The sequence below is a fragment of the Mytilus galloprovincialis genome, chromosome 1 (assembly GCF_965363235.1).
Source record: "Mytilus galloprovincialis chromosome 1, xbMytGall1.hap1.1, whole genome shotgun sequence".
Lineage (NCBI taxonomy): Eukaryota > Metazoa > Mollusca > Bivalvia > Mytilida > Mytilidae > Mytilus > Mytilus galloprovincialis.
In genome coordinates, this window is record NC_134838.1 from 127,484,726 (window position 1) to 127,509,264 (window position 24,539).

At 31.4% G+C, this 24,539-nt stretch overlaps 1 protein-coding gene across 1 annotated transcript; it reads left to right on the plus strand.

Annotated features, from left to right (window-relative positions):
• Positions 1-1,469: 1,469 nt before the first annotated feature.
• LOC143058465 (uncharacterized) lies at positions 1,470-15,722 on the plus strand. Its single transcript, XM_076231952.1, has 4 exons — positions 1,470-3,195; positions 5,775-5,936; positions 10,198-10,341; positions 12,793-15,722. Exons 1-4 carry the CDS (start codon positions 1,716-1,718, stop codon positions 13,689-13,691), a joined length of 2,685 nt encoding a protein of 894 aa, XP_076088067.1. The 5' UTR covers positions 1,470-1,715; the 3' UTR covers positions 13,692-15,722.
• Positions 15,723-24,539: the final 8,817 nt, after the last annotated feature.

Below are 24,539 nucleotides of genomic sequence, written 5' to 3' on the forward strand. Positions count from 1 at the left end.
CACAAAGGGAATGGTATGGCAATAATTTCAAAAGTAGGAAGTTAGTTTGAATATATAGTATTTCATAAATTTCAGTAGACACTTTGTTTAATCAAACTTAATTCTGCACAAACACAAAGTATGTACCGACATTTTCTTACATTGCGATTCTTAGTTGATTTAACGAAAACGTTTCTAAGACACAAAGGGAACAGTATAGGATTTATTCTTAAGGTAGGAAATTGTTTGAATTTTCCATCCGTTTTTCAGAAAATTTATTCTGCACAATACAAAGTATGCACCGAATTATATATTTATATAAAATAAGAAAAAAGTTTTCAATTTCCATAGCAATGCTGATGAAAATAAAATATGATAATGAGAAATAAAATGCTCTGATAGTAAAAATAATTTTAAACAAACTTGAAAAAAAATATACCTGATAGATAGACTTGACACGTAGTTGTATTGAGATTAAATAATGTAGAATTTATATATAGCTTTGAACATGTTGAATGTTTCAATGAAGAACTCTCTGATTTTTTATTCTTTTATAAAATTTTGGGTAAATGGTTTAAATTTATCCTCTTTTTTTTTAACTTCAATAGACGATGTCTTTGATTGCCTAAATCTATATTTAGAAAACTTTCAAATTATTGTGTATATGTCTGAAGTTATTTTTTTGTTTGTTCTTAATATATTAAATTAAAAACATATTGTTATTATTTTCTAAATGTCATTGTTTTAAAACTGTCTTTTATATAACTAACTGTAAAGAATTTATAACGGTTTGTTCATCCCAAGAGCAATCAAGTCCTCATTATAAAACATTACTTTTTAATTGTCGAGTTGAAATCTTGACAAACATTGTTTGTGCTTTTTTTTTTTCGTTGTAATGTCCAGTCTGTATATTTATATGTTTGTGTTTTCTCAATATTTTTCAATACATGAATGTATAACTTAGTAAAAATAAATCTTATAGAAAAGGGCCGTAATCTTATGCACATCCGTACCGATTATAGACACGGTTTCGTAAATCTTCAACTCTAATACGAATTTAACTCAAGTATTTTAATAAAATTTCGTCAGAAATCCCTTTTACCCCAATTTACAAACGATTTCAGGTCCTTTGTGCTCTTATCAAACCTCTTTGGTGTCCTAAGTGCTCCTTTGTGCTCCTTTGTGCACAAAGGAGGTCCTTTGCGGTGTTTTTAGAGACCGGAAAAATAAAGAGTTAAAATGAATGTTATTTCATCTGTACTTCAGCATTTCTCTTAGAAGTTTTTCTATTGTAAAGTTGAATTAGCGGACATATTACGCGTACTTGACCCTTCGCTGTAATAATATTTCATGTAAACTTTCTAAATTATGGTTTTTATCCGGTACTTAAAAGTGTGAAGTTATTTGATGAAAAAACATAAACACATTGTGAAACGTAGAAATGACTTAATTAGGGAACATCAAATGTCAATATAAATGTGTATTTAGACGTAAATTAAAGCATAATACAGTAAGATGTTATAAAACCGGGCCAATATACAATGATATTTGTAACTGTCACTCTGATTTAACGACATCTTTATGATTAGTTTGTACGTATTGTACCGTGACGGATAGTAATGATGTTTTCAGTATAGACGAGGTGATCGAAAATTTTAGTTTCTATTTATTTCAGTATCGGCATTTTATGACAACTATGAGTTTGTATAAACAACATTCATAAAATATTTGTAAAAATGGAAAATAGACCGTTGGTTTTAGTCGTTGTTATGACTTCAGTATTTATAATTTACGTCAATGGACAATGTACTATTACCTGTCAATCGGCCGAATGCAAAAATGGAGGTACATGTTTTGTAAACATTAATGATTGTTCTAAAACGTGTACATGTCTATCGTCTTTTAATGGAAGTAAGTGTGAAATAGCCGACGTTACAATTCAGGAAACAACAATTTCAGTTCTGAAGGTATCATCCGCAGCAACATCAACTGTCTCAAAAACAACTAACGTCGTGCTTCAAAACTCTACGGAATTAAAAACTACTTTAAGACCTATGTCTATTCGAAGCTGTCTTTTTGGGATGTTGGCATGCGAACATGGATATTGTTTTGGTGGAATGAAATGCATGTGTGATCCTAACTGGACTGGTGCGAAATGTGAAAAGTTGAAATGTCCCCGGTCTTGTGAAGGACTTTGTGAGTTGGTTGACAATAGAATAGAATGTAAGTCAACAGAACCAGTATCGACAGCCATTACGTTAATTACCAGCAACCCTGTGAAAGGGAGACAACTTCCACTAATTCAACAGAGAGCTGTGATATCTCGAATCACAGAAACAACAACCCACAATGACATAGAAAACAGAAAATGTAGAGATGGATCCATAGCATGTGTACACGGGTACTGTAAACGTGAAACACTGAGTTGTGTTTGTGATGACAACTGGAAAGGCTCACTTTGTGATGAACTCGACTGTCCGGCAAAGTGTTCCGAGGGTTGTAACATCTCCAATAATGTTGTCAAATGTTTAGAACATGCATCCGAACTATCTGAACAAAGTCCTGTTACGTTGGAAACATCAACGATGGTGCAAAGTACAGCAGCAGATATTGACGAAGAGCTACCTAAATCTTTAAAAAACAGAACATGTTTACCAAAGTTTTTTGTGTGCGTTCATGGATTTTGCAAGAAGGAGAGATTGCGTTTTTACTGTGTTTGTGACAGTAATTGGGGAGGAATGTTCTGTGATAAGTTAGAATGTCCACACTGTTCGCATGGCTGTGAGTTAGAGGACGGATCTATAGTATGCAACACTGCAACAGAATTATTAGTTTCTTTTACTTCAATGCCTAACCCAATATCAACACCGACTGATTTTACTTCAATGCCTACTGAAATATCAACAACAACTGTTGGACAGATAAATGGCTCATTTCCGGACGGACATGTCTGTTCCAGCAATTACACGGAAAACCAAACAAAATGTATGGGTATTTTCCCTTGTAGATATGGAAAATGTGAATATGAACTTATTGGCTCCAATTTGATTAAATGCATTTGTGATCCTGGAGCCGATGGAGACATGTGTGAGAAAACATGTTGTAAATTCTGTAGTGACCACGGCCGTTGTAGGAGGGACATGAATGAAACAGAATATTGCAACTGTAACTTTGACTATGAGGGAGAATTCTGTGAAAACAAAATTATTCCAAAAGGTAAGATCACATTATTATATAATTGTTTATATGCAAAGTATATCAAATTGCCAACAATTGAATGGGTTCCGTACATTTTCAAAGGATAAAATATAAAATAAATAAAAATGTATTCTATTATTATCTTTAGTTAAAATCTTATTGAAAAAAACGTTAAGTTTCTTTTCTATATCTGATCATAAGCATTATTATTTGGGTAGCGAATCAAAGGTGGTATAGGGCGTACTTCTTTTGCTATCGGTAAAAAAATATCATTATTTTGTTATAAAAGATAAAACATTAAAAAAAAATATGCTGCATGGCAGTATTTACAATATATTTTCCACTTTCGATAACTACGCCTTCCCTTTCAAAATCCACGACCTTCTTAATACTGGAGTACACATATGTCATGTGATAAATAATCTTAATATTCTGTAATATCGAATACAGAAACCGAAATTCTAGTAGGAGTCTTTATTTTTTCAATTGATACAGCATGCTTTTTTTTAAATATCAATGCAAAATCTAGCAAAAAATACATCTAGACTTTGAATCGGACAATTACAAATAGACAGTAAACATGGATGCCGTCTTTTCTATTATGTAGGTCGAATTATATTTTACGCATTTTTCGTATGTAAACTCATCATATATTACTAAAAGGTTTGAACATGACTCATAAGAATATTAACAATTAATGTTATCTGTATGTAAATAAAACATCCATGTCAAAAGTCGCTGGTCAAATGACACGACGTTTACTTTATTTTTGATCAATTGCTCCTTATAAACGAAACCACTTATGCATACACAATTTAATTATAATGAGTTACGAGTTTCGAAACGTATCAGCATTTATATATTAATAGCACTGTACAATGAAATAAAATCAAATGTTAAAACATTAAACGATATTTAGGACCTACAACAATTAGAACAGTCAGTTGGAGACACTAAATACCTGTGTTATCGTTGCTCTTTAGAGGAAACACATGTAAAATGTCATAAACATAATATTTATAACCGTTTTTGTGAAGTTTCTTTGCCAAATATAATTGTTGACATTACAACTGCCTGTTTCTAAACATATAAGAAGACATATAGAAAAGAGCCCTGTTAAAAACGTTACTAGGGGCTGTGTTAACTTGTAGTGAGAATAGAGCATTCTTTACGTGCAAAATAACACTATGAATTTGAGGTGATGAAAACAATACAAGAACTGTTCCTTTGCTTTTGATTTTTTTTCATGTGTACGTAATTACTTGGGTACCCGAATTGATACACCAAATCGTGAAGGCATGGTACACCATATCGAGTTATCATTATACACCAAATCGTGTTGCCATGATACACCATATCGTTTAGCCATGATAAACTATAGAGTTTCCATTATACATCATACTTTGATGCCATGATACACTATACCGTTTTGACTTTATACGCAACATTGTATTGCAATAAGAAAAGAAGTATACTCGCCAATACCTCTTATCGTTTATATTCATGAAATACTTGCTACTGTACTTGAAGTTCAACAAGCGCCAATTTATCATGCTTATTTCAACATTCCTTGATATTCTCTCCAGACTAGTATTCCAATTCCCTCCAAACATCTTTAAAGTATTTGTCAAGCATTAATCATAAATACAACATCTTTCAATCGTTTGTGTTGACTCACTGTTTATTAATACTTAGATTTTTGATGATTTTTGACACATTATTTTTTTCTCAACGCTCCCTTTTCCGTAGTATTTGGTGTCTTCAATCACTTATATGAAGAAAAATACCAAGCGAGTACTTTTCTATCTCCATCCGTTAAAAAAGTTTAAATAACAGCAATATGTAAAAAAAAACTAACATTCGAAAACTCTATGAAAGAAATGTTTAATGAAACAGAATTTAGAGTTTGTGTGATGTCGCTGCCTACGTATTACATGTACGTGCATTGGATATTTATAGCAGGATAATCGGTTAATCTTTCCCGAACATCGTACATGAAGGCTTAAATGAAAGAAAAAAATGTTTTTTTAAAGAATTAAAAAAAAAAAAAAAAAAAACCCTCATACTTAAAAATGCTAAATAGGAGTCAAACCATATAAAATACCTTGCTAATGGCTCAATAAAGGTGGGACATTTTAAGGAAAAGTTAGGGCAAATAATATTACCTGGAGTAAAATGGTGTTACAGTCATATTGTCACATTTCAACATTTGTCCATTTAATTTTCCGAACCTTGAAATATATCCAATTTGTATATTTTACGCAAATAAACAACAATAACATTTTCAAAAATATAGTGTACATCAATCCAAAAATGCGAGCCATCATTTAGTAATGTATCCTATCTTTTATAATGAAATATTCAGAGGTCTGATCCTACTTTTTTAATTTTACAATGTGCTTAAGTGATACACATGTAATATAATCCATTAGTTTGCTTAAACAAATTTAAAAATTTTAATGAAATGTTTTTTTCACTGTTCTTGAAAATATTAGAGCAATTATTATCAATATGAATATTGATGGCAAATTTCAATTTCTGTAAATATGAAATGAATTGTTAATTTAATATAAATATTTTCTATCATTTTACATTAGTACTTGAAGAGGAGACGTGGTATTGGTGGGTTGTTGGCGTATGTCTTGGTTTGATTGTTATCTTAGTTCTGGCATTAGTTGTCCTTCCTTACTGGATGTGGAGAAACAGGGTCATACTCATAATGAAGATTGTACATTATTTCCAAAGATATGAAGACAATGGTAAGCTATTGTATTTTAAGAAATATGTTAGACTCAGATCAATGTCCGATCTCTAATCGACGTCCGTTCCTCAAATCGACGTCCAATTGTTTTATCCTCTAATCGACGTCCAATGCAATGTGCCGTCCTGTATTTCCAAAACGACGTCCTATTGATTGTAGTCTTCTCTATAATCGATGTCCAATATCAATTAATAATGAAATAATAAATTGTTGCCCTTACACTTATATATGTTCTTGCATATTGATAAAAGGTATGTGAGTATACGTAAATAAGTACCCAACGACAAAGAAAACAAAACGACATATATATAGGGCAACACTCAGTCTTCAACAATGGACAAAATAAAGAAGTAATGCCAACTGTTTAGAGAGTACCGGGCTTTTATAATTTGAACTCTGTAAGGTATTTTTCAACAAATTCAATAGTTTTACACCTGGGATGAAACATATACAAAATAAATTGGCATTGTGATTTTATGTTGTGCTGTTACACTACTGTTCCAGGTTGGGGAGGGTTAAGCGCTCACAAACATGTAAAACCCAGCCAAATATTTTATTTGTCTGTAGTCGAGTGGTATCGTTGGTTTATGTCTGGCATATTTGTTTTTCGGAATTATTTTGTTATAAGTTAGTTTTTGGTTCCATTTGTTTTGCATGTTTAATGTCGTGACCTTTAATAGCCGTCTTTATTATTTTGGAAGGACGTACGCTTGCCTATAGATATAGGAAGATGTGGTATGAGTGCCAATGAGACAACTTTCCATCCAAGTCACAGTTTATGAAAGAAAAGCATTATAGGTCAAAATACGATCTTAAACACGGAGCCTTGGCTTACACCCAACAGCAAGCTATAAAAATAAAGGTCTATATAATGGCTAACATCCACTTAATTTAAATATTTTTAATAAGCTCTTAAATTACATACAAATTGATAACCTGCAAACATCGGTAATACATTTAAAAAAAAAAAAATTTAAGATATATTTTTTTGCCACATATACTATGTTTTGGTTGTAAAAATATCGAACTAGAACTGTCTTTTTACTCTTTCTGACAAATCAAGTTTCAGCTCTGTTATAAACTTTTATGTCCCAATTTCGGCAGTTTTGTTCATTTGCATGTTTAAGATGTATTTCTGTATAATACGGCATGTTGGCCCAAAATGATTCAGCGTTTGGGTCTTTCCATAGGTCTATTAAAACGGACGTCGATTAGAGAAGATAAATATTTGACGTCGATTAGAAGAGCCAACAATTGGAATCTTATTTTATTGTGACGTCAGCTTTGGACGTCGATTTTAGGAACGGACGTCGATTAGAGACCGGACGTCGATCTCAATCTTACATATATAAAAAAGAAGATATGGTATAATTGCAAATGAGACAAGTCTCCACAAGAGAAAAAAAAACAAAGAACAAATTAACAACTACAGGTCATCTTACGGCCTTTAACAATGAGCAAAGCCCATACCGCATAGTCAGCTATAAAAGGTTCCGAAATGAAAAATGTAAAAGAATTTAAACGAGAAGAGTAACAGCCTAATTTATGTACAAAAACTGAACGAAAAACAAATATGTAACACATCAACAAACGAAAACCACTGAATTACAGGCTCATGACTTGGGACAGACACATACATGCAGAATGTGTCTGGGTTAAAAATGTAAGCGGGATCCCTACAGTACAACATTAGAACGAACTCAAAAAACGTTTGCAAAAGAAGCAATACAGCTTATAGAATATACATTTTTGTATTAATTCTTAAATTTATCAACCGTTTTGAATCGCATGAATTTCAATAAAAATAACTATCAATGGTCAGTTGGGGTACCTATGAAGTTAAATTGAGATTCATGAAAAATCTTTTTTTTTTTCGTCTTTGTTGGATAGTTGTCCAAACATTTGGCTTCTAAACCAACCAGAATCCAACAAAAACAACGCACCACAACGTGCCTAAATAAAATAGGTCCAAGATTATCAACATTGAGTCCTTAGCAAATAGGCGAACGCAGTTCAATCATTTCGTTTGATAATTGCATTCATTTTGTTGAAAAAAGAAGTCTAGCCCGCGGTTGTGGTTTTTAAATTCCTGTCCAAAATCAAAATAGACAAGTGTTGTTTTAATCATCATTAAAATGACTTGACAACACTATGTTTTTGTAGAATGCGCCACAATTATAACCAAACTCTTTTAATGAACAAATGAATTCACAGCATTTGTCCTTTTCGGAACCATGCATTTTAGCTATTTAAAAAAAATTATTTGTGATTCTATAGGAATTCTAAATTATCATTTTTTTTTAAAACTCAACATATAAAACAGTAGTAAAAAACATTGCAAATATATTAAAGTATATTAGATATTCAAACCAATTATAAGTTCAATTCCTTCATTCATTTGTCGGATTACAAGCACTTTATACCACACAAGGAAGAAAAAACAAAAGTGACACAGAAACCATCATTATTAATCAGTATAATTATATCATTAACAAAACAAATCATATCTATGTAGGTTAAATATTGTTTGACATATAATAGTATAGGTTATTATCTAGATATATACGTATATCATATTGTTTTTTCGATACATAATATAGCAAACTGAAGTAACTGAAATCCATGAGTTGTCTTTTGTACTAATAGTTGTGTCGAACATTTGTTGAATTGATTGTCTTATTGTAACCTTGAATGAACATGTATTATGTTACAGGTATTTTAGATGTTTTATGAAAATGACTTTGAAGTTCATGCACTTTATTTATTATTTGATTTTTTTTATATTAAAAAGAATGAAATATAACATAGTATAAAACAATTATAAAACTGAGCTCCTTAAGTATTAACCAGATAAGTTTGTTCGTAGAATGATCTGTAGATATGCAGAAGATTCCATGAGGCTATTCTAACTCAAAGGTCGAAGACAAACTGAAAACATTTAAATGACAGGGACTGCAAACCCTGTTTTATTCAAAGACAACGCAAATGTTTTACTTCAGCCACATTTGTTGAAAACCTGACCATTACAAATTGAGCTCTGGCATATTCATTTATTCAAATACTCAGCAGTTGAAGAAAGAGGTTTTCATAAATAGCACAAAACGATTATCTACTGTTTCAACATTTACCCCGAAAGATCACTTTAAGTAATCATGATTATGTTGACTTAAATCATTTAAGCTATCAGAGCATTCAAGAGGATGAAACAGATCTCCATAAGATTGACCCAAAAATATATTGAAGAAGCGAAGATGAAAATAATCTTTTTTTTTGCATCACAAAGAGATTGGAATTTGTTTTGGTCTGTGGGATTTGTAAAGGCAACAGTCATATACCGCTGTTTAAACCTAAAATACTTTCCGAATCTGGAAATGAAATTTGGTGCCTCTTATAAAGAAAGTGCTACGATCTTTTCAAATGAAGAACGTGTTGACGGTCCGTACTTTTCATGTTGAAAGACTATATTTCTGTCCCTTACTATCATACCCTCATTTGAAAGTGGCAGTCGAAATTCCTGCTCTTCATTATGTGTCAGAGCACAAACAGCTAACAGGTTGATTTAACTGGAACAGGTAAAAAAAAAGTTTAGATATTAATAAAATTCTTAGGACTTTAAAGTGGCATTTTCACATGCACAAATAGTTCGACTTAAGTAGAATATAAGTATATATTTTTTGAGATATAATTTTCTGATACTTTGCCAAAATGAAGATTTTAGTACGTTTTTTTTCAAAAATATAATAAAAAGTATGGGTCATCGTGCTATTTTCCAAGCTACGAGTCGTTGAAAATTGCCTAAATCTGGATAGATTGTTCATGAAAAAAACACATTTGTGTGCATAAACATTTCTATGAGATAGAATTTTGAAATAAATTGTGAGAATATTAGTTCTATAATATGTTTTAAGAAAATAAAAAGAAAAATTGTGTCGGCGAACTTGTTTTCTTGCTACAAGTAAAAAACTTCCTCATCAGTCCAGTATAAACGTTTACTAAAAAAAAGTTATCTCCCCTTGAATGACGTATTTGAGATAAATGATTCTAAAATCACAAAATTTGATATTTGTTTTAATATTTTAAATAGTACAACAAATCATCAAGATTTCCTTATATAAACATACAAAATAACCATTAAATTGCAAATCTGTCAACAAATTTGCAGATAAGTGCAATTAACTTGACCAATTTTGTACCGCTACTGTGCAATCCAAGATGGCAGTATACCACGAATCTACCCTTATCATTATTTATTGTTTTAGATGACAGAGAATGGGATGCCTTTGTATCTTACAAGTGTGACGACAGAGACGAATCATTTGTTCTTAAACAGCTATATTCCAAATTGGAAGTGGAAATGGGTTTTAAATTGTGTCTTCACTTCAGAGATTTCATACCAGGAGACAGTAAGTTTATACTTTATGTATATGATATATATGCATAAAAGAGGACGTGTTAACAACTATAGGCTACCGTTCGACCACCAACAATGAACAAAGCTTACCGCATATTCAGCTATAAAAGGCCACAAAATTACAAACACCACTATTCAAATGAGAAAAAAGTAAAATCACAAAAATACTAAACTTACAGGAAAATCAATTAGGAAAGTCCATAATCACATGGCAAAATCAAATAACAAAACGCATCAAAAACGAATGGACAAGAGCTGTCATATTCCTGACTTGGTACAGGCATTTTCAAATGTAGAAAATGGTGGATTAAACCTGGTTTTATAGCGCTAACCCTCTCACTTTGATGACAGTCTCATCAAATTCCGTTATATTTACATTGATGCGTTTACTAAACAGACACAATTAATAAAATAGTCAAAATATGGGTACATCAGTCATCATCGTATAACAATTTTAAAAGGAACAATTTAACAGAACACCAAAAACATTTATCTACAAACACATTCATTGATTTTTGTGTCTGACGTCAGAAAATTTTATACGTCACATAAATTTGTCGTTCAATGTGCATACAACCAATTTTAAAATTTACATAGGCAAAATGAATGTTAGCATTTAGAGTTGAAAAATCAAAAGTATGTAAGAATAAATTTCAGAAATAGACCGAGATTGAAAATAGTCCAAAAGTTATTTATAGAATTTATAAGAATCCACAAATAGTTAATTCCACTATCAGTCATCATCGTATAACAATTTTAAAAGGAACAAGTTAACAGAAGACAAAAACATCTATTTACAAACACATTCATTGATTTGTGTGTCTGACGTCAGAAAATTTTATACGTCACAACTAACGGCCTAATTTATGTACAAAATAAGGAACAAAAAACAAATATGTAACACAGCAACAAACGACAACCACTATCACAATTACAGGCTCCTGACTCGGGACATGCACATACACACAGAATGTGGCGGCGCCAAATCCTCTATCATGCTGATAACGACTACCAAGCTGATTGTTCTAACATGAAATTTGGAATAAATTTCCCAAATTCATAGTCGCATTTCTGTCTATGTTAATTTCTGCAACTTCAAGCATTCATAGCTGTGTTGTCTTTAGTTCAAATAAAGAGACTATCACCTCTTGTATAAACTATACTTTTCCTGATTAGTTCTGAAAAATTCAACATACCTTTATTAAAATTTGATAACAAAACCAAGTATGTTCTCCAATTTTAATTGTATATGTTTTTCTTATTTTTATTTAAAAGAAATATTACATAAAGCTTCTACAGTGCCTCCAAGTACCTCAGCTTTCATTTCATGCGAAAAGTATAAAAACATGATAATTGAGTCGGAACTATTTTGATAAAATATGTACTACTTTCGTTCATTTGTCCGTCTCGGTTAAATTTTGCTTGTAAAGGGTTCAAAAAACAAAAATGAGGAAGGTCTACTATTATTTAATGCATCATGTGCAGTTACCTAAATAAGGTAAACTTTAACATCATTTTAGGCACAATTATCATTATTAAATTTTGCCTTAAATTCTAGATATAAGAAAATTGAAATGATAGGAAGAACATGTTTTGACAGATGATGCATTGAGGTTAACACTAAAACTATGTTACATTCCTCTAACAAAACATCGTGGTTAAGATTTACAGACAATAGCGACTACAAATCATATATACATATACATATGACAGTTGAGGATCTTGTAAGGTGAGGAAGGTCCACGTTAAAATTAAGTAACTTTGTTGTATGTATAAATTGCTTTTAGATTATATATATTGTATCTGGTTCCAGTCTCAAAATTAGACCTACAAATTATTAACAAACTTATATAAGCTATGATATACATGAAGTGCCTAGAAAATCAGCCTAACAATGTTATAATAGATCTGACTTCATCATGTATATGACAATGACATAAGTGGTATCAATTTTACTACATTGAATGCGAATTTCAACAATTCAAGGCTGTTCAGTGGTGCTAACACTATTTGAAAATTAAAAACTTAATACAGACAATGAAGACCTAATATGAACGAAATGGTTCTAATAACCAAACCCGGAAATAGGAAGATACATTTCTTAATTTGAATTGATTTTGTAAAATAAGAAAGAGCATTATATTTAAATCAAACAATATCCCAAAGTTCATGTCTATATAGAAAAACTGAGCTAATGGGCTAGTGTTACTTTCGAGAACTAAAAATTGTAAGCGTCAAAGCCGTCCTTTGCAACGGTCCCGTTTATTCACCATTTTCAGTTTATTTTGATCTTAAGCATACAGGAAATAATTAATATATTCGACTATTGAAGTGTATTCCAAGTTCTTCTGGTTTTTTTTTCGCTTATGTTACGGAGGTCGCGGTTATATAAAGATTATTATATGTTCGTATGTATAATAGCATGTATCCGTTCTTTATTCAGCAATCGCCAACAACATCATACGTGCAGTTCAAGGGAGTCGACGTACAATTATGTTGTTAACACCACGATATGTACAGAGCGAGTTTACAAAGTTTGAATATCAAATGGCTCAAACAGAAATGTTAAAAAGACGACACAGAATTATTCCCTTAGTTTTAGATGACATATCTTCTGTAAAAGGTGAACTAGATCCGAACTTAGAGCAAATTATACATTCAGTGACTTACCTGGAATGGCCAGGTGAAGAGGAGAGCTTGAAAATACAAAAGTTCTGGAAGAAATTAGTGTTATCAATGCCGAAGAAAAAAGACGTTGAAGAGAAACGTAAAGCCATGTCAAGTAGTAGTAGTAGTCCTTCAAGTTATAACTTCAGTAGTCAAACATCAGAAATACCACTAGTTAGTCAATCATACTCATCAGATTCATCTAGCAGTAATAGGATATCAATCGTCTCTAATGGCAGCAGTGATGTCATCTCATCAGAACAAATCAACAGTAATGGCTACTTACCTTCTGAACATATCAATAGTAATGGGCACATACATTCGGAACAAATCAACAGTAATGGCTACTTACCTTCGGGACATATCAATAGCAATGGACACATACATTCGGAACAAATCAACAGTAATGGTTACTTACCTTCGGAACAAATCAACAGTAATGGTTTCTTATCATCAGAACAATCGAACAGTAATGATTATTTATCATCGGAACAATCTAACAATAACGGTTATTTGACATCAGAGCCAATCAAAAATGGTGACATCATTTTGAAATTACAAGATGATTCGATTGATCTCAACCAAAATGGTGAAAAACCATCTAACCTTAAATCAAATATCAACAACTACCTCGATCTTATTGATCCAGATTCTTATAATTGTTCTCATTCATAACATCAACTATACTGGTACATAATCACTTTCAGTGACCCAATTCAAATCATATTATACTATCCGTCCACGTATCGACTTACAGATTGACAGTCATATTTTTTTTTTCAAATTTAGGGCAAGCACTTATCACGATTAACATTTATCATTATTTTTATTGTATTTTTTTAAACTTAAAGTATATTTTGAAATAAAAGATCCAAAATTAAGTTAGTATTGCGGTATGTATCGTTGTAGTTTGGGTTAAGATTACACAAAGTGCCAACATCCTAATGTGACTATTCTGTTTTAATTAGCTATATTTTAGACATTTGAAACTCCTGTGTTTGTGAGTACACAATATATAGTTCAGTGATTATTATTATAGTTCAGTGATTATTAATCTATGCCTAAGGCTTTTCTACCTCAGGCATAGATTACCTTATGTGAATTTGGCAAAACTTTTAGGAATTTTGGTCCTCAATGCTCTTCAATTTCGTACTTTATTTTGTCTTTTTAACTTTTTTGGATTCGAGCGTCACTGATGAGTCTTTTGTAGACGAAACGCGCGTCTGCGTATATACAACATTTAGTCCTGGTATCTTTGATGAGTTTATTTACAACCACTGGGTCGATGCCACTGCTGGCGGAGTTTTATTTCCCCGAGGGTATCACCAGCCCAGTAGTCATCACTTTTGTGCTGACATGAATTATCATTGATATGGTTACATTTATAAATTAACTGTTTACAAAATATTGAATTGTTGAAATACTAAGGCTTTTCTACCTCAGGCATAGATTACCTTAGCTGAACTTGGCAAATCTTTTAGGAATTTTGGTCCTCAATGCTCTTCAACTTCGTACTTTATTTGGCCTTTTTAAATTTAGTCCTGGTATCTTTGATGAGTTTATTTATCATGTGTGCAGTTTCGTTCCTATTGAAGTTCACGAGATTCCTTGGGGTTCTTTTTTTGTTTTATCTTCTTTGTGCCTTCCAAATCGATTAACGAGATTTCAAATAGTTTAATAAAGGCAATAGAAGTATACCACTGTTCAAAAAAGAGGGACGAAAAATACCAGAGGGAGAGCCAAATTCAGAGATTGAAAATAAACTGACAGTTCCATGGCAAAAAATTCAAAAAAAAAAAAAAACAGACAAATAACAGTACATAAGACACAACATATGAAACTAAAGACTAAGCAACACAAATCCCACCAAAGACTTGGGGTTATCTCAGGTGCTCCGGAAGAGTAAGCAGATCCTGCTCCACATGTGGCACCCGTCGGGTTGCTTATGTTATTACTAATCCGGTAAATAGAGATGGTGGGTATATGCCAATTAGACAGCTAGCTTATTACACACAAAATCACCTTTGAATAATATACCAGTCAACAAGTGAAACGATACACAAGTTTAAACTCAAATTTATCATAAAATGTAATAACTAAGAAAAACAGTTAACCTTGTCAAATGAAAACATTCCTTTACAAAGCAAATGCATTAGATTAAAATAATCTGACCAAATTAGAAAGTTAGGAAATACCAAGTTATTGAACAAATCGACAAAATTATTTGGATATTTACTTGGGAGGTTTTTGATTTGAAGAAGAACATGTGGCAGGGGTTGAACTATTTTTCTTAATCTTGCAATAACCTATACCATGATACCATTTCCCCTAAAAATGTATGAAGAACGACATAAACCTATCGTTACTTTCACATATTTTATAATTTGCATAGCCTTGAAGTCATTAATTATTTTTCTTTTATCTTTTTTATCATCCGAAAAAGATAAATTTTGGAAATTGTTATACCGATTCAAATAATCTTTGCAATGCATTTTGCGACACATCTTACCCTATATTAGCTAATTGCAGAGAAAATGTATGCCTCTTTAAAGCTCTAAATTAAAAAAAAAAAGTGTTCAATTACAATTTGCTGACATATATCGTGTACTTTAACAGTGAATCGAACTTTGATATGATTTACAATAGCGTATTAGGTCAATATTTTCCGGAGCTTATTTGATAATTCTCGTCTTGATAGCCCTTATATATAAAATAGATAACACGAAATCTTTATTTCGATAGATAATATCTTTCTCATATATATTAAATGATTAGTTTTCAAAATTCATAAATTTTTTAGCTGTTTTTATTTGTTGGGTTTTACCGAAGACGGATGAAATTTTAGTTAATGATGTATAAAATTAATGTATATATATTGCGATATATATCTCATGATGGAACATGTGTATTCCTAATTAGACCAATTCGAAATAGTTTTACCCATATACAATAAATACATTGTAAACAAATATGATTTGAGTATCATGTGATGACTTGACAGTTGTTCTGCATACCACCAATTACTTAGAGACAATGTGGCTCACTATTGAATATTTTATAATTTTATTTAACATTAATGAATATTGTTATTTTAATTTAAAAACATGATTCATCAGATGTCTATAAAGAATAATTAATATGGTTGTCAACGTTTTACCTTGTTTATTTTTGGAATTTGCAAAAGTATATGCCCTCACGAGACTGCTGTCATTAATTTCATTAAACTTATCAAATTGATTTCCCTCGCTATTAGATGTAAAGAAACAAGTACTTCAATATTTTATTTCTTTCACAGACGAGCAATATTTTAGATTGTTTGATAAATTTGAGTTGCTGGATTCTTTTTAGCTATCCGATAGATAGTTAAAAAGATGTATGCACAATTACAGTTTTGCAGCGTGACGCAATGCTTATTTTGATATTTTTTAGTTTTATGCTGCAAAGTAGAGCTTTGTTAAATTCAGATAAAGTATCAAGTTCAGTTTGTCTGTCCGGATTTTTCCTATTTTTGCATAGCCTTCAACTGCACCTATCCGAAATCTGAAGTAACTCTCCGAGTTGATTGGAATTCGATATTTGGCGAAAAAACCCTCACTTAGTTATTCACACGTTTCGATGCCGAGGTCTTCAGTTTAATATGAACAGTGGGACTATAAATTTATTAATAAACGGAAATTTTTAGAAAAGTTTGTTTGAGCTTTTGAGTTTGCCTTTTGATTATGGACTTTCCGTTTTCCTCGGAGCTCAGTTTTGTTGTGTACCAAGTCATGAATATGACCATTGTTATATTATAGTTCGTTTCTGTGCGTGTTACATTTTAACGTTGTGTTTCTGTTGAGTCGTTTGTTTTCTCTTATATTTGAGTGTGAATTAACATTACTATAAGACGTGGGACGGTACTTTTCTATCCCAAATTCATGCATTTAATTTCAATGTTATATTTATTATTCTCATCAGATTTTGTCTAATGTTTAGTTGTGGCGTTGTTCTCCTCTTATATTTAATGCGTTTGTTTTTTTTTTTCTATCGATTTATGAGTTTCGAACAGCGGTATACTACTGTTGCCTTTATTTACTTTTTTTAATTAAAGGAGCACTAGCTACGAGATATATGAAAAACCTGATTATGTTTTGGCTGAATCAGTAATGAAATACAAATATTGAAATAATAATTCCTTTTGAGTAGCCAATAAGATTCAATTTTGTCAACATAAGCTAAAAAACATTGATTATGACTTATTCTTTTGCAAGTGAATAATTCGACCTCATTGAATCTGTATTCATGGGAACTTTAATTTAACCCCTTAGCTTGAGATGGATAACACGTGAATTGTATGTGTAAAGTTATTCAAAGACAGAGAATGTCAACATTGAAAGTGAAACAAAGGTAAATCATTTGATTGACTGATTCGATCCATAAATAAACATTCTAATACAGGTAAAAACGATGATAAACATTTATTTTTTATCTGTTATATGATATAAAATGGACCTAGAATTATTTAACAGCACGTGTTTGATTTATCTATTTATATCTATATTTATGTTTACATCGCTTATATGGTCATCGGATGACTATAGAGGTCAACTCGATAAATAATTAGATGGCATCTAGACTCAAATACACACGAAACAAAGCTACGTATTTTCATACCTGTGCCTTGTTTATTGTTTTATTTAGACTTTTAATAGTTTGGATAAATGTTTTACATTGTTATAAATCAAACATGAGAATTTGATTAGAATCGGTGAACATGAATTTGACAGCTAGTGCCCCTTTAAATCATGTCAGAAGTACAAACGATTGAACTGATGATACCCTCTGCGACTGATGGTCGTCAGAAGCACTTTTCTCAATTAACCTTCATTAGTTAAACCCGACTATTTGACAGTCGATGACGAATCAGAACCTAAACATTTTCAGAGCTATTAGCAAATTATATCCAATCTACACACAATAATTTATTTGGCGTTCAAAGTATGAACTTTTCATGGGAGGGATCGCTGTTTTGATGTTGCATTGTATGCATAGCTTTTTCTTAGCTAATGCTTATAACAAGGTTAAATGTATCAAATATAGAGATTCAATATTATTAAAGGTTTCATTTGTATGTAAAAAGTAAAATCACCAAAATACTGAACTATAAGGAAAATTCCTACGGAAAGTCCCTAATCACATGGCTAAATCAAATGACAAAAACACATCAAACGAGTCATATTCCTGATTTGGTACAGGCATTTGCAATTGTAGAAAATGGTGGATTGAACCTTGTTTTATAGCGCTAAACCTCTCACTTTTACGACAGTCTAATCAAATTCCGTTATATTTACAACGATGCGTGAACAAAACAGACATACTAAATGAAATAGTCAAAATATGGGTACAGCAGTCATCACTGTGTTACAATCTTAAACAAACAATTTTACAAAAAAGCACGAAAGCATCTATCAAATTAAAATCACATTCATTGCTTCGTGTGTCTGACTTCAGAAAATTTATAGGAAGAAATTTTGTCGTTCAATGTTTACACAAAACAATTTTATAATTTCACATGGGGAATGGTGGCATACAGGGTTAAAAAATCAAAAGTATGTTAGAATTAGATAATGAAAACGTGAAAAATATACAAGTCACCACAATAAGCAAACAACAGTGAGCAAATCCTATAATGTATAGTAATAATTTGTTTTCTTTCTCGAATTGATGAATAGCAAAAGACACTTGCCCTGTTGACACACCTCGTCTCCCTCCGTTCCATTTGATTGCCAAACATGACTTAACAGTAGGGGAATATCTAAAATACTAAAACAAGGTCCAATTTGTCAGCCGTCATCGGGTCTACAAACGAAAAATCAAAGAATTCACCTTTATATATAGCCAATACATGACAATGGTGTTGATTAAAAATGACACCACTCCAGACCCTTTTGTTTTCCACATAATTAATATTGCCAATAATTAACAAGTTCAGGGTCGAATCTGATACCGATACCGATAGTATATTCACCTGTTACCTTTTACTTTATCTGTACGTTCCGCATTTGATTGGCGCACCACCAAACGATGTATTTATGATTTTGCTGTATACACGGGTCATAATCCCAGGGTTGACACTACTAAATTCAGTCATTGTCACATTGTTCCCTATTGCAGTATTTCAATCAGTATGGCTTTCTAAGATGACAGTACGAATTCTAAAAATCTGGACTTAAAAGAAGTCGTATAGGTACAGTTTTCAATTTGTTAGCCAGCATGCCTTTAAACAGCGAATCAAATAATTCAATTGTATTTATAACTAAAAAGGATAATGCTGTTGATTAAAAAATACTCCGTTCCAGATCCTTTTGTTTTCCAAATAATGTTTTTCCAGGTCGGACGGGTTCAAACAGAAAGATTTTGAAAGCAGAGAAAATTGTGCATCTTATAATCGGCATGACTTTATCAGATGACATACCAATACTAAAATAAGGCTTCCACCTAGTTATATACTTTTAGTCATGGACCCTCGATATCACGGGTGTGTTCTAGTATTTGTTATATTAACAGGCAACACTATTGTTAAACATGCCTGTACTAAGTCTGGAATATGACCGTTTTTATTCATTCGTTTGATGTGTTTGAGCTTTTGGTTTTGTCTTTTTGTTACGGACTTTGCGTTTCGAATTTTGGACTATGACCATTTTTATTCATTCCTTTGATGTGTTTGAGCCTTTGGTTTTGTCTTTTTGTTAAGGACTTTCCGTTTCGGAGTTCCGAGTGTTTTTTGTATTTTTTTGTATTTTTTAACTATATACACATCACATACATCAAATAAGAAGATAGCAAAAAATGACGGAATCGTATGAAAATCTTAGGAAAAAAAACCGGGTGTGGCAACATGGGTGACGCATCGCGCAAGCATGTAGCACTGGTCATGATAATATAAACTCAGTCAAAAAGAAAAAAAGTCTAGCAGTTGCAAGAAAATATATAAAGCCGAGTAAACCAATCTGCTAAAAAAATACCATTTATTTTTATCATTGTTCCAAAGGAAATTGTAATAAATTTCAATCTGACTTACGTTATACTTAGTTTAATGGTTATTATAAACAAGACTATTGCTTAGGTTATATTTCATGTTAAATAGCAATAAGATATGATATAAAGGTATGACGTTACGCGCGATGTTCGTACCTCATTGAAAAAATTGACGTGTTCGGCAAGATACAGGTCTCAAAATTGCAATTTTGTAACTTAAAATAAATTTCTGTTGTAAGCATTTTAAAATAAAAGGTTTTTCAAAAGAAAAACGAAGAAAATAATTGTATAAACTATGTTTTATGTTATATGCGACAAGCTTCAATTTAAAAAAACGGGATTTTTTAGGGTGTCCCGCGTAACATGTTTCGTTTATTGTTACAACTGAACCATGATTTGTATCTTAAACATTAAATATTTTAAAAAACGGATTTTTCCATTATCTTACAGAAATGTTTCTTCAGTCATTTACGCAATATTTTATGATGTTATTATAATTCCTAAGAAAAAAATGCGTTCCATACAACTAAGGCAATTTTGTCCCACTGGGAATTTTTAGGGGGATTACAGTTTTGAGAGTTCAAAAAAATTAATATAGAATTGAAAAAAGTTAGAATTTTTATTTCTACGTCAATGTTATTTTGCTTAATTTTTAAAAATTTTACACAAATATTCTAAAAAATATAAAATTATGATTTATGGGCGATTTTTCAGAGGCTTACAATGTTGTCGCACTTCCATTTTTTGGCATAAAAACGAACTTAACTCAAATTTACGGCAATTTTTTACTTACCCGTGCAATGATAAAATCGAATTGAAATGATTTTTCGAAATGTTATCATTCTCAATTTTCCAAAAATCTAAAATACATCAATTTCTTATTAGTAATTTCAAATCACCGTCGATTGTTCGGAGTCTTACTAGAATGTCGCACTTGCGTAAAAACGACGTTTCAGACTCAATTTTGACGTAAACGTTACAAACCATTTTTCTGATTATTCAAAAGATTTTGAAAACGGTTAAAATATACGACTTTTTTTATTCTACCACATGCCGTTGAATTTTGTATTTAAAATATATAGTTTTGACCGAAACCCTGGCATATTTTAACCTGAACGATACGAAGTCTCATTATTGAAGGAAGCGGATATTCAGGTTTGTATACGTAGACACAACAAATCTTGATTCGGTTCAAAACTTTTAACCTACTAGGGATACAAACTTCACATTAATATTTTACTCACACCCGGACAAGCTAATATATATTTTATGTTATTCATGCGACGAATGTATACCAGTTAAAAACTCAATTGCATGGTTGCAATGAGGTCGTGCCTTTATATATTGATATTTGACCTGATGAAAAACATACTGACGAAGACGACACAACTGACACTGAATATACAATGACTGACTTAATTGCAGAGAGAACTCTACTGTCCCTATAAAAGGATGTAGAAAATGCAAAGTACAAATGTACTATTTATTTTACGCATTTACTTGCCCTGAAACTCTAAGAAAAATGGAAGATGATTTAGCGGGGATTTCTTTTTTTTTGTTATACCGAAACGCTAATAAACAGTGAAGGAATTAAAAGACTTATTAAGTTATTGTTTCCGCATGTACACACCAATAAAATGGAATGTAATGATCACAAACAATTAAACAAACACGCAATAATCATTTGTCAATAACATAAACGTTAGTAAAGTTTAACTTCTTTAAAAGATAAGCTTGTTTACTGAAAAAGTCGCGACGTCGTGTTACACTTGTATGTACGAACATCGCGCGTAACGTCTATTCATATTTGATATGTGAACAATAGCTAATACACAAGTAATCCTTATATTGATACGTGAACAATATGTTTGTATTTAATCTGGATTTCTATCCTCTTGATGGATTTATGAGAATCAAACATAGGTAAATTATCGTTGCCTCGAAATACGTATGTAAAAGTCTTCTTCCTATGCATATTATTTCATCTTATTTACGTAAAATAGTTTCGTAAACAACGATTTATGAAGATCAAGTTTATATCGTGCCATTCGAATCATTAATCAAAGCAACATAATGGTCAATAGCAGTATTCAACATCAAAACATTATTGTTACATTATTTATTACAACATAGGTTGGTACTAAATTACTAGCAAGAAGCTGTGTAGGAATACGTATATCCTCTTTAAGGAGAAATACAAAAGTTTTCTTTGTTGCAAAGCAAATATTTATACAGTGTTTGCGTAATCTATGCATTGTTTATTACTCATAATACAAGAAAAGTGACTTTCAATTTTTGTTTGGCAATATTCCAGTAAATTATAAGGGGTTAATGTCTTTCATATGTGAATATATTTCAAAATTGGTAATTTAAAATTGTTTGTGAAATTGAAGCTAAATTCTTATAGAAGTAAACGGTTGAAGCATTTACGGTAGCCATTATGAATGTGTCAAGCATTATGGCACATACGTTAATCAAATGACCGCAGACTGTCGTCGTCGCATGTCAGATGACCAGAAATTGTCGTCATCACAATTTCATCCTTTCGTCATTAATTCACAATTGATGTAAATAAAGTCCAAAGATTTTTATTAAAACAAACAACGATAAAAATATAATAACCAATTATCACTCTTTTGTAGTATTAAAGAGTCAACTATTTGTATGAAGTTACATTTTTTTTTATTTGTGACCATTCTGTACTTTTACTTTGCCTTTTTAATGTCAACTTGTCCCTTTAATCATATAAGGGAGATTTGGGCTTTTCATAAAGAATTTAAAAAAAAGCTAGTATTTTCTTCAACTTCATGTTACAAAATATATATTATTAAAAAAAATAATACCGAACTTCGAGGAAAATTCTAAACGGTAAGTCCTTAAGCAAATGGCAAAATAAAAAACCCAAACACATTAAACGAATAAATTAAAAGAAATTATAATGTATTCCACTAAATAATCCAAATTTGGTTACAATGTTACAATCTGTTGTTTCGTTGTGTTCCTGTTATAGTTGATGCGTTTCGCTCGGTTTTAGTTTAAAACCCGTTTTTTTTTTGGTTTCAATCGATTTGTAACTTTCGAAAAGAAGTATAGATTGTAATAAACAATGTATTTCCCCATAGGCTACAATGATAGCCTTTTCCAGATACAGACAAGAAAGTTAATTTGTTTAACGAAACCTTGCTAGAATAAAAGAAAAAAAAATCTGACAGTATTTTTTGCTCCAAAAAATATAGGTTCCCGTGGCTTTTCTTAACGTAAATTGTACTCCCATGCTAATCAATAATGCAACTAAAACACGTGTCTCATCTTAGCGTTGAAAAGGCATCTCAGTTCAGTTAGGGCTAAGAAAAATACTATATTTTGCCTTTGGTATAATGCAGATTGCACGAAGTTTCAAATAATAAAAAAAATAACGGGTGCACATATCGACCAGGATTAACCATACTCTTAATTCTGAATACAATATTGTGCTCTTAAACTGGCTGCACCCATAAACTCTTACGGTTTCTTGTAACCTATACTAACGTTGCCTTCATATGAATGCATCTATATCATCGAACTTGAGATAAAGAACACCATTGAAGTCTGCTTTTTCCTACATACATATCTATTGGTTAATGCCAACTGATTTTCAGTTTTCAGGTAAGGCGAGGGCTGAGCATTTACACACATATGTTACAATGCAACATTCTTTATAAGCCTTTAATTCGATTGTCTGTCGTTAGTTCATTTGCTAATTGTTTTATTGTCAACTAGGCTGTTGATTTCTTGTTTGAACTATTTCATGTTTGGTAATACTGGGCCTTTTGTTGACCACTCGTTATAGAATTTGTTACTAAAAGTCAAAGGCTGTACTGTTATCATACTTACTTATATCTTCGTCAGTTGAACTATGTATGATAGCTGTCCCATTGGCAATCCTGCATCGCATTTTTATCTAAAAGGCTCCGACATGAGAAAATGTGAAAATATCAAAATATTTGTAAAACCAAACAAGTAAATAGTTGAAGACCATGGAGGATCCAAAATTCCAAAAGTGTTCATTCCCGTCTTTGTTCCTTGTAAACTTATTTATTGTTTTTTATTTTATTTTTTTTTCGTTTGATTTGTCATTGTTTGATTTATTTGTTTTGTTATTTTGGTGCGTTTTGAGCATACCCTTGATTATAAAGCTGTATAACATGAATGTATGCATCAGCTTTTACGGTATTCTATTAATCAGATCGTATAAAAGTACAATATTTTAGCAAACTTATGAGCACGACTGTGTTATTAATGACATATTTTGCTAGGCGACATCATATTTATATCTGGAATGTTGATACCAATGCACCAAACGTATCAATATGTCAAATTGTTTTCCAATGTTTGAATATTTCAAATGAAAAATCTAATGTTATCTTACGTATTGCATTTATTCGATCTACTTTACGTGACCAATTTACTAGTTAACACTATTATCAGGCACCTAGTCAATTATCATGTCGTTGTAAGCAATAGATT

Coding starts and splice junctions, on each gene's coding strand:
- LOC143058465 (XM_076231952.1), top strand. CDS start 1,716: ATGGAAAATAGACCGTTGGTTTTAGTCGTTGTTATGACTTCAGTATTT. Junction 3,196..5,774: donor AAACAAAATTATTCCAAAAG/GTAAGATCACAT, acceptor ATTTTACATTAG/TACTTGAAGAGGAGACGTGG. Junction 10,342..12,792: donor AGATTTCATACCAGGAGACA/GTAAGTTTATAC, acceptor TTCTTTATTCAG/CAATCGCCAACAACATCATA.